Below are 12,163 nucleotides of genomic sequence, written 5' to 3' on the forward strand. Positions count from 1 at the left end.
ATTATTTGCATTAAACTTTAGTTTTAAAGCATAAACCTTGAAAGCATCTTATATGCATCCTGCTTGTCCACTGGTTTCTCCAAAATTTGTTCTTCTATACTCTGAAATGGAAATATACATAGTTTGCTATGTGCATGTCATTAGGTTGAAAATATTATCAAAGTACCCAGCAGTGAGAGTTTCAAAATTGCAGCCATTAGATTATAAATAACGTTGGAGATAGTCTGCCTTTACTTAATTTTACGTTGAAATAAATTATGCATCCAGTACTTGGCTACAAAGAAGATACAAACAATGTGTATTTTGAGTAGTTAATTGTTGGTATCTCTCAAAGTGTTATCAAAATAATCCCCTTTGTAGGCAGAATACAGACTCAGAGATACATAATTTAAATGTTGAACCAAATCTTTTTTTCCTTCAGTTTCGAGGTATTCATAACAGGTATCCTGATTTTATAGTTTTTCATACAACTGTACATACCTATACAACTGAATAATGCCTTATCTCATACTTGACAGAAACTATTAATTCAAAACTGCTCTCTGGATGTGTTTTGCGAGCAGAACAAATACTCATACACACACAGAAACATTTGCCTTTCTACAAAGATATGAACACTAAAGCTCAAATGGTCATACAATAACAAAAACACTCAAAAAATAAAAGCATATAAAAGTGAATAAAATGAACCATGCCAAGAAAAGCCACAGAAACACTATTAAGGATGGTGATATAAGGGTACAGGATTAGCCTTAGACCAAGTTGGACTATTGGTCCACATATTATTGACATTCATTCGCAGTGGCAAAAAAAAAGGGGGGTTATCCCATTCTGACTTGGCCTTTTGCATACACAAATGTGTTTTACCTTTTAGATAAGGCTGCCTGTCATGTTCATCGCTCCAATATTGCCGTTACATCGTAACGTTTCGCATGTCGTTTGGCTGATGCGTGTTTCGTCTGGGAGGGGAGGAGGATTCCATCTCGTGGGATTGTTATATGTTAGTAGCTGGATTGGAATGTGTTTGGGTTATCTTGTGTGTTCAAGGTTCCTTTCCCAGGACATCAGCAGAAACGGTTACCAGCACCTGGGGGGGGGGGGGAGTTTGCAACGGCAGGGCGAGGGGAGGGATTACGTTTGAGCTGAGGGTTTTTAGTTTGTATTTGGCACGTTTTGCTCATTCTCAGCTTTCTCTGTATTTGCATACTATTCTTTAATAAATCAGATATCATTAAGTTCCTGCTTGTGAGTCTGAGTCTATTAGGGTAGGCAATCCTTACATAAACCTGAGAATCTCAAAAAATTTTCCGTTAGCCCCTTTCCAGATTTATTTTGTGAGGGAGAAGTGCTAGCGATGAGCAAACCATATCCCCAAACCACGGAAAGCAAGGAATCGAGCGAGGGGGAATCCGACTCCACGATGAGAAGAACGGAGAGGGTCCCTACTCGAGAGCTCTCAGAAATTTGGGAGGTGTCGAGCTCCAGCCTGGGAGAAGAGGAGGCTGGAGGTAAAAGAGCCCCTGAACCGACCGGCGAGTCGCCAGGTGAACTGGTCACCTGGGATGAATCACAGGGACCCCTACCAGGGACGTCCAAAACGTCTTGGAAACAGAGGTACCTGAGTTCCCCAACTGTGGTGAGGCAGGAGGGAAAGGAGGATTCCCAAACCCCTGACCGTATAAGACTGGTGGAGGCCAAATTGGAGTCACTAGAATTTATGTTTCAGAAAATGTCAAGGGACTGGGGTCCCCGGGAGAGGAGGAGAGAGGAGTCTAGTAATAGGCATTCATCTCCTTCTTCGCCCCCACCTTCTTCGGAGAAAAGGAGTAGGACCCGGCGCAGAGAGGAGGCAAGGGCGCCAAGAGTGAGAATTTCAAGGTCCCTCCCTTGAGAGCGGAGATCCCTGGGAGCTAAAAGAAAGTCCGATCGCCCAGCTGTGGCGAAGGGACCGCCCGGAGTGGGGGTTGAGGACTTTACAGTCAAATTTGATGGAGATCCAACTAAGCTATCGTTCTTCCTTACCAATGCAAGGAGTTATATGGATGAATGGGAACCGTATTTTCGTTCAGAAAGAACCAAGATTAATGCCATTGTCACTAAGCTCAAGGGGCGGGCTGCCGATTGGTATGTGCAGTTATGTCAAATGGATGCCCCTGAGCTGGAGGAGTTCGAAGAATTCCTGTGGGCGTTGAAACTACACTTTGAAGACCCATTAGCTAAAGAAAGGGCAAAACGGGCGCTGAGGGAGCTTAGCCAGGGGCCACGATCGGTGGCAGACTATGCTCTGGAATTTAAGGCTCTGGCTGGGAAGGTTGAGGATTGGTCCCAATCTACCTTAATAGAACTTTTTAAGGATGGTCTGAACACGGAGGTCCTGAGATGGTCGCTCGGTAGGGACGACCCAGATACCCTGTATGAATGGATACAGTTGGCAGGGTGTCATGATCACCGCTGCGATGTTTGCGACATCGCAACGGCTCACATGACAATACAGGGATATGGGTCCTGAGCTGATAAGGCAAGGGCAATAGAAAAACACAAAAAGAAGTAAGAGGTTTAAGGAAACTATGTAACGACTGAGTCCGGCAGCCCAGGAAGCAACAATAAAAGGAAACTGACATGAAATCGAATAACCACTGAACAGGCGAGATTCGGAAGGGCGCGCCCGGGCTTTCGAGGAATTAGAAGCCTGATCGCCCGGCAATGGATCATCACTGCACAGGAAGGCGATCGAGGCAATGCCTGGGGCGCAGGGGGCTGGACGACCTCTCACCTGGCAAGGACAAACTGTTGGGACTCGTGGGGCGCACCTGGGGTAAGGTGGGGTGGAGTGCTGACCGGCGTGGGCTATTTAAATCCCGTTCCGGCGCGCTCCCCTCACTCTCAGCTTTCTAAGGGCACGCATTCTATTCCCAAATAAAACCAGAACCTAAGTCTTCTCTAGCGTCTGTGTTTTTATTGGGTCTCAGGCAGAGCCTGACACAGGGAAGGCTGAGCATGCCCATGAAACCTTCACTCACAGGAAGGGGATGAGATATTCCAGGCTCAGCAAGGGTTCCTGCCCTGCTGAGCCTACTGGAAAGTCCGGTCAATGTGCCTGGGAGGACGAGAGGGAGCGCCGCTATGTGAAAGGGCAGTGCCTCCGATGTGGAAAGGAAGGTCACCGAGCGGCGGCGTGCCCGAAGGGCAAGACTGATGATCGTTTGGGGAAGCCGACCGGGAAATCTCCCTCCCTACCCAGGAAAATGAAGGCAGCCATGGCTAAAACTGAAGTGGAGGAGGTTCCTTACTTCGGGGGCGGGGAGCCCGAGCTACACCAGCCGGCGGGAAACGCCAGCCACCTGCTCTAAGGAGCGCCTGTGGGCAGGTGGTGGAGGGTGCGAACATGTTTCAGTGAGTGCCAACTGTCCCACACTGAACATGAAAGTGAAGTTAGGCTCCCGCACAAGAACCGTTGAAGTTTGGGCATTGATCGATTCAGGGTGTTCGTGTTGCTTGATGCACCCTGACGTGGTGGCTGCTTTGGAGTTACCCAGCTTTCCACTGCAACGTCCCATGATTTTCACCCAGCTGGATGGTTCTACAGCAGGGGGGGGGGGGAACCGGTCACCCATTACACGGGCATGGTGGCGTTGCAAATGGGCAGCCACTATGAGGGGCTACCGTTTGTGGTGGTGCCTGTGGGGCATCCTTTAGTCATTCTGGGGATTCCTTGGTTGGTCCAACAAAACCCCTATATAAATTGGGTACACAGGACTTTGACTTTTGGGGATGGTTTCTATCAAGCCCCTGCGGAGGACAACGCTCCGGAGGCTGCAGTGGGGAGGGCGGCGGCAGCAACTCCGCATTTCGCTATCACACCACTGGAGGGCTTGCTGGAGCAATACCAGGGCTTTGCGGATGTGTTTGGTGAGAAAGAAGCGGACCAACTCCCACTCCATCGAAAAACTGACTGTGCGATAGAGTTGGTCCCCGACGCTCAACTGCCCAAACCAAAAATTTATGCCATGACTCAAAAGGAACTGGCGGCGTTGAGGGAGTTTGTGGACAAAAACGTGGCCAGGGGTTTTATTGAACCAGCAAATTCGCCAGTGGGTGCCCCTGTCTCGTTTCGAGCGAAGGAGGATGGGACATTGAGACTTTGTACAGATTACAGCGGATTAAATGCGGTCTCGATATTGAACAAATATCCTCTGCCGTTAATAAAAGACATGTTAGCACATCTGGCTAAGGGGAAAATCTTCTCTAAGCTGGATTTGTGGGAAGCCTATTTCCGCATCCGCATACAGGAGGGGGATGAATGGAAGACTGCTTTCAATTGTCCACTGGGTTCTTTTCATTACAAAGTTTTGCCTTTTGGGTTGGCGGGGCACCAGGGGTGTTCATGCAATTGATCAATGAAGTGTTACATGAACATTTGTTCAAGGGTGTACTGGTCTATTTGGATGATGTTTTGATTTATAATGAAACGGAAAAGGAACATGAGCTCTTGGTGAAACAGGTGCTTAGCAAATTGAGAAAGAAAGCTTAGCAGAGAGCTCAGCCTAAGTGTGAATTTCATCAGACTCAGCTTGACTACCTGGGGTACAGGATCTCTGACAAGGGCATTGAGATGGATCCTGTGAAGATTCAAGCCATTTTGGGGTGGGAGCGCCCGCGCACCCACAGGCAGCTCCAAAGTTTTCTGGGATTTTCCAACTATTACCACCAATTCATCCAGGGGTTCGCAGAAATTGCGTTGCCTCTCACTGACTTGTTACGTACAAAGGGGTTGGGGGACACACGCAAGGTAAAGAACCCGGGGGCATTGCTCAATTGGACACCTGACTGCCAGTTGGCTTTCGACAAACTCAAAAGCCTGTTCGCTGCTGAACCCATTCTTCAGCACCTTGATTCCACTAAACCCTTTGTGGTTCAAGTGGATGCTTCCGATTTCTCAATTGGAGCGCTCTTGCTGCAAGCGGATGCTGACAACCGCCTGAAGCCGTGTGCGTATCTGTCCTGGAAATTTTCCGAGACGGAAAGGCAATGGCATGTTTGGGAGAAAGAAGCTTTTGCAGTCAAGGCTGCTTTGGAGGCATGGTGCCACCTCTTAGAGGGGGCTAAATGTCCTTTTGAGGTTTGGACTGACCATAAAAATTTGGAAGCACTCAGCACGCCCCATAAGCTCAGTCCTAAGCAGATCCGCTGGGCTCAATTTTTCAGTCGCTTTGACTTTAAGTTGAAATTCATTCCGGGCAAGAAAAACTTCCTAGCTGATGTGCTTTCCCGCCTGCCCCAGGATTCGGTCCAGGCACCTGACGTTGTGGGTATGGTGTGGACAGAACCCCAATTGGGGTTGCAAGCTGTCACACGCAGTCAAACTCGTGCGCAGCTGCCCCCAGCTTCAGTTTCACCGGCTGGGGGAAGGACGCCAATTCCCTCGCAATTGCAACAACAGTTTCTGCTAGAGGTGAAATCTGATACTTGGTTGCAAGCGAATAGAGACAATGTTACATTTGACAGAAGCTTAGCTTGGAAACAAAACCGCCTCTATGTCCCTGACAGTTTGCAAAGGGAAATTTTGATTAGGTCTCATGATGATAAAGTGGCTGGTCATTTTGGGTTTGTCAAAACCTTGCATCTGGTACGCCGCCAATTTTGGTGGCCCACATTGAGACGCGATGTAAAAAGTTATGTTGCTTCTTGTCCTGTCTGTGCCATGTCAAAACAGAAGGGGGGTAAACCGCAAGGGCTGCTGCAGCCGGTGGCCAGCCCCTCCCGTCCTTGGGAGGAGGTTTCTATGGACTTCATTGTGGATTTGCCTCCTAGTCAGAGAAAGACTGTGATTTGGGTGGTAAAGGACTACTTTTCCAAGCAAGCCCATTTCATTCCATGTGCTTCTATTCCGTCTGCTCAGCAATTGGCCCGCCTTTTTCTAATCCACATCTACCGGATTCACGGGAGCCCTTCCCGCTTGATCACGGACCACGGGACACAGTTCACTTCCCAATTTTGGAAGGCATTTTTGAAGCTGGTGGGCACCAAGCAGGCATTGTCCACTGCGTCGCATCCGGAGACTGACGGATCTACGGAGGTTCTTAATTCAACCCTGGAGCGATTTCTGAGGGCATTTGTCAACTATCAGCAGGATAATTGGGTTGATCTGCTACCTTTTGCTGAGGTGGCTTATAACCATGCCGTCCATCAGAGCATAGGGCACACCCCTTTCCATATTGTTTTTGGACGGGATTTTGTTCCCATTCCCGAGTTACCTCAACCCCCTGCGCAGCCCTGCTCCGCTTCTGATTGGGCTGCTCAACTGGCAGATTTGTGGCCAGTGATTTAGCAGGCATTGGCTGATGCCCAATCTGCCTATAAACTGCAAGCTGATAAGCAACGAGCCCTTCAACCTGCTTTTAAAGTTGGTGATAAGGTCTACCTTTCCACCAAGTTCATTAAGTCCCCTCAGCCCTCGAAGAAGCTGGCTCCTAAGTTTGTTGGTCCTTTTCCCATTGTGGGAGTTGTGAATCCTGTCAGGTTTAAACTGGATTTGCCACACAATCTGAAACGTTTACATCCTGTTTTTCATTGCAGTTTGCTCAAACCTGTCAACCACTCTGATCATTGGCATCCGCAACCCCCACCTCCTGCTCCGATCATGATTGACGGACAGCAACATTTTGAGGTGAAGGAGGTCTTTGATTCTCGCCGACTTCGTGGCACCCTGCAGTATCTCATTCGGTGGAAACACTTTCCCCGCCCTGAGTGGGTGTCTGCCCGTGATGTTCATTCTCCTGTTTTAGTTCGACGCTTATCCTCTCAAACCTGCCCCTTAGTGTTTTTGGGGGGGTGGTATGTCATGTTCATCGTTCCAATGTTGCCGTTACATCGTAACGTTTCGCATGTCGTTTGGCTGATGCGTGTTTTGTCTGGGAGGGGAGGAGGATTCCATCTTGTGGGATTGTTATATGTTAGCAGCTGGATTGGAATGTGTTTGGGTTATCTTGTGTGTTCAAGGTTCCTTTCCCATGACATCAGCAGAAACGGTTACCAGCACCTGGGGGGGGGGGGAGTTTGCAACGGCAGGGCGAGGGGAGGGATTACGTTTGAGCCGAGGGTTTTTAGTTTGTATTTGGCGCGCTTTTGCTCATTCTCAGCTTTCTCTGTATTTGCATACTATTCTTAAGTAAATCAGATATCATTAAGTTCCTGCTTGTGAGTCTGAGTCTATTAAGGTAAGCAATCCTTACACTGCCTCTCTTTGGGCAAAGTGCTACTGTGTGTAGGCAAAACTTTAAAAAAAGCTTTGTGGTGGATTTTTCTGAATTGAAACGTAATGAAGAAACCAAAGGACACCAGCACATCTGCATCAGAGCTATCATAATATCTCTGTTAGTGTATGTTTCATATAATCCTCTGATTCTCAACAATGGTACATTTCAATATAAATGAGTGACATGAAAGATCAGAAGTGTAAAGTTTAATTGCTCACAAAAACATTTATTTCTTGACCTAACAGGAAACTATACTGCTTGGCCTTTCCTCCATCATGACGCTCATGCATTTTTCACTCAGGACCCACTGAGAAGTATTATTTCCAAATTTGTCTAAACTGGCCTTCAAAATCACTTCAGCTGCCTCACCACACTTCCAACTCCTTTCTTCCTCAGACTGTGTTATGTATTATTAGCGATTTCCCATACTAGAACAACCCTGTTATAATAGAATTAAAAATACACCAATATTGGATGGACAAAAGAGCCTGACATTTAGTTTCTATTATGTGTACTGATTCACTAATACTATAGACCTACACAACCTTTACTGAATAGTTGTCAGCGTATATACTCACCACTATAGTGTCTGCTCCAATAACAATATCTGGTGTTTGAAGATGTTTCTGAAAGAAAAGGGAAAAAAAACATAACAGGTTTGTGTATAACAGCATTATCAATGCTCCTGTAAAGTTGAATGCTAGCAGATAACAAATTAAATAAAAAAGCAACCTTATTATAATACAGTAAAAGCAATCTTGACTTCATTCAAGCACAATCATTAATGGAAGAGCAAGCCTAAGAGGGTGCAGTACTTGCAAGCTGGGCTGGCATTTGATTGGTGCTTGGTAGGGAAGGGCAGAGAGAATAAACTAGCAGGCTTTCTGTCATTTTCAAAGTCTGGATGGCAAGTACTTACTTATTTTCTTCTGCAGCCTTTTTTAAATAGTCTCTTATTAATTTCAATGGGAAGGAAGCAGTTCTACACCAGGCATGCAGCCACATTCAAGAGAATGCCAGCGTAGTCAGCAAACAAGGTCAGAGAAGCTATTAGCTTCGCCCAAATGAAGAGAACCATAGAAGCACATGTCTTGGAAAGAGAAATGCATGCAGAAAATATTTAAATGTTTTTTAACTTGAAAATCTGAGAAGAAAACAGTTGAATCATGAACCATTGGGTGAAAGGGTTATCAAAGGTGTGCTAAAAATGAAAGAAATTACAAAAAACTAAATTAATTTGATACATATAATTCCCCTAGTGAGGCATGAACTAGTTTTTTCAGGTGGGGAAATTAAAGAATTAAGGCAAATATTATTACCTTAAGAGTCAATGTAATATAGTGGTTAAGGTGCTGGACTAAACCAAGGAGATCCACATTTAATCACAGAAGGTCACAAGCGTATTGGTACAGAATGTATTTATAAATGACCTAGAGTTGTAGATGACCTATAAAATTATTCAGAACGGATAATAATAATAATAAATAAATAAAGGCTGGAGAAATCTTCATGGAGTTCTTCTCAAACTGAGCAAATGAGCTTTAAGCTAATCAGTTCATGAAAGTGAAAAAATGGTGCATGTTAGAGCAGCAATACATCCAAACTTCGCATATAAACAAATGGCTGATAGTAACTATCCTGGAAAAAAAAATTAGAGAAATGGTAGATAATTTGATGACAATGTCAACCTTGGATGTGGCTAGTGTCAAGACCAATTCCATGGAAATATCCATTAGGGAAGGAATGAAAAATAAAATACCTATAAATTAATAAGCTCATGTAAGTCTATTATGAAAGTACAATTTGAATGCAATGTATAATTCTGGCACTGCACTGTAAAATGTGTTTATATACCTGAAAAAGGTACAGAAAAGAATAACCATAATTATTAGAAGGTTGAAGCCGCCTCTCTACATTGAACTATTAAAATGCCTTAGGTGTTTTTTGTTTGTTTTTCATACAGAGAAAGATTTAGGCATATAAAACTATATGGAAAATGTGGACATACAGAAATATTTGCCTCACAATATTACAATTCAAGGTCATCCATTGAAACACTACATGGGAAAATTCATATAATCAATAGGGAGGACTTCTATACACAGCACATAGTTAAACTATGCAATTTTCTGCCATCCGATATGGTGGTGGCCACTATTTCGATGTTTTAAAAGGGTATTAAATTAATTCATGGATTATAGGGCAAAGTCTAAACATTAATCCCAGAAACAAAGATCGTAAGCCTTAGTTATTAAAAGCCCCAATGGAAGAGGGCTATCATCCTCTTGTCATTCTTATGATATTTCTGAATTAATCTGGTGAGCCACTGTGTGACAGTGAACATTGGACACTGAATGCTGGCTTGGCATCATCCTGATCAACATCTTATACTCTTACATGTATTTGAGCTCAATGTTTTTCTATTCCAAGTCCAATGTTTCATCCACTGGTTCCATGTTCCATGTTTAACAGAGGCTGCCAAATGTAAATTTTGTACTGATAATAAATAGCGATGGTGAACAAAATCCTCCTTGGCTATAAACATCCATTTTCTATTTGGACAGAATAGAGCACACATTAATTGGATGATAGACCCATCATTTCACCCACCCTTATATCAATAATTGACTTTCTACTAAAGGGGGTAGTGTTTTTCCTGTTATTTGATGCCAAAACACAGATATTAGAAGAAACGTGTTAATAAATCAATGCAAGAAACAAACCGGATCCAATCAATAAAATAAAAAATAGCCTTAATATGGAATTGTTAGGCTTACCACATGCATTCTTTTTGCCACTTCAAGTGCCTTCTGTTTTGCAGTTTCTACAGCATATTGATACGGGGCTGAAAAACTTGACTTCTCAAGTGTTTCTTTGAACCAGGATGGAACAACTTCAAACCGGAGACCCTGTTAAAGAGAAAGAATAAGTGAATCCAGGGGAAAAAATCATGCAACTTTTACATTTTATAGGTGCTTTCACCAAGACCTTGGTGATTAAAGACTACTGAACACTATCCTCTTCAGAATGCAGACTGCAATCTGGAGTATCTAGCATCAGTGGTGCAACAGGAGAATATATAGTACACTAGCTTTTCTATTTAATCTTTCTACTCTGCTAGCAGAACTATCATCTGTCAGAAAGTAAGGTCTGCCTGAGTTGAAAGACTGAGTGATGCACAGCAGTAACAAAATGTTCTGGTGCATCTTAAAAAACAAAGAAATTTTAAGATAAAAACTCATTCATGATAAACTTGACTTCTGGTGACCACATGGAAGTTTTATCTGCAAAAAGATGGAAGTGGTTTCCGCTATCTTCTAGATGTTTCTTTGACTTTCTAGTCTAATCTAAGATATGGGATTTCAAAGCAGTCTACTATTCAAATACTAACTGGATCTGCCCCTGATTAACTTTTTCAAGCTCATTTAAGGCAAGTCAAGCTCCTCAGGTTGCAAATGTTGCATTTGTGCTCCATGAGAGTAGGATATAAGCCACTTTTCAGAAATGCATATATAGCAAGAGAAAAGCAGAAACTCTAAGTTAGATAAGAATCACATCTTAATCACATTTAAATCCATTACTAATAAAGTAAAAGCGTAAGCTTTTAGGAGCAAAGAGTTTTACCATTTCTCACAAATTACATATAGAAGGTACTGGAGGAATATACAACTGGCTATCTAGAGTCCTGAACTATAAGTTAGTTGCTTGTCTCCCTTGAATTTAGCTGTCCTTCAGAAGAATTCTTGTCCACTTTATGAATTCACAGTAACGATTTCTCAACCACTTGGTGAACTCAGCCTAGTGAGTGAAATCTAAGAAACAAAGGTAGCTGTGTTGTGTTAGCTTTAAGAAAAATTGAGAATATATAACACTAATATGATTATTAAGCTACAATTCTTCATCAACAAGATAACAAAAGCAAATAAAGAAAGTGGGAAGGAAAGATGGATACTATCTAAGCCATGTAATCTATATCAATTCATCTTATAATAGAGGAGAGTCATGTTACCTTACAGTGGCAAAAAATCAGGAGGAGTTTGGTAGCACCTTTTCCAGCTCACAAATTGTATTAAAATGTATAAGCTGCGGCTCACAAAAGCTTAGGATTTTTAATAAATTTGTTAATCAGAGTAAGTGCTACCTGACATCTTAAAATGGAGTGGAACAATACATTGCCAGATTTCACATTAAGCTTTATTACCTGCTGATTACTTCAGCTTGGATCTAGGCTTCTCCTAAGCGCTATGGAGATAAACCCTCCAAGTTTTAAAAATACAAAACCTAGCTGTTATGCAAACCTCCTTCCATCCTTCTTTGAAACATGTACTTTTCTTGGCACATGGAAAACAAAAGCAAAAGAAACTAGACAGGGTTTTATACACACACACACACACACACACACAGAGCCAAATATAATTGTACATGCTGCATTAGATATCGAAAAGTGATCATTTGGATATCTTTACCTAGTAGTTGGAAGGAAAAAAAAACAGTTTCAGAATGTAAAGAACATAAAAGTTTCCAGTTTAAATCTCTCTGCAGCCTTAAGGTGTCCTCCAAATATACTGCCCTTCAATTCTGATAATCCTAGTGAGAAGAGCAAGGCAGACCTTAGACACATCACTATTTTTCTTATTCCCTATTTTAGTAGGCTGTTAAACTTTTTTAAAAAAATTATAAAACACGAAGCTTGTCTGTCTACTTGGCGTGTGCAAAATAAATGCAAATGTTATTTATTTAAGCAGGTAATAAAGCTTAATGTGAAATCTGGCAATGTATTGTTCCACTCCATTTTAAGATGTCAGGTAGCACTTACTCTGATTAACAAATTTATTAAAAATCCTAAGCATTTATTTTGCATTTATTTTGCAAATGTTATTTATTTATCAAATTTCTATCACGGCCCA

The 12,163-nt window shown here is 43.0% G+C and overlaps 1 protein-coding gene across 1 annotated transcript in view; it reads right to left on the minus strand.

The window, feature by feature from the left end:
• Positions 1 to 12,163, minus strand: part of ASMTL (acetylserotonin O-methyltransferase like) — a 31,778-nt gene that overhangs the window by 16,255 nt on the left and 3,360 nt on the right. Inside the window, exons 2-4 of the mRNA XM_063305039.1 lie at positions 10,034 to 10,165; positions 7,835 to 7,882; positions 37 to 101 (exon numbers count right to left, since the gene is read on the minus strand). Coding sequence (XP_063161109.1) covers positions 37 to 101; positions 7,835 to 7,882; positions 10,034 to 10,165 — 245 coding nt within the window. The remainder of the gene's footprint in view (positions 1 to 36; positions 102 to 7,834; positions 7,883 to 10,033; positions 10,166 to 12,163) is intronic.

Source organism: Candoia aspera, chromosome 5 (genome assembly GCF_035149785.1).
Source record: "Candoia aspera isolate rCanAsp1 chromosome 5, rCanAsp1.hap2, whole genome shotgun sequence".
Classification (NCBI taxonomy): Eukaryota; Metazoa; Chordata; class Lepidosauria; order Squamata; family Boidae; genus Candoia; species Candoia aspera.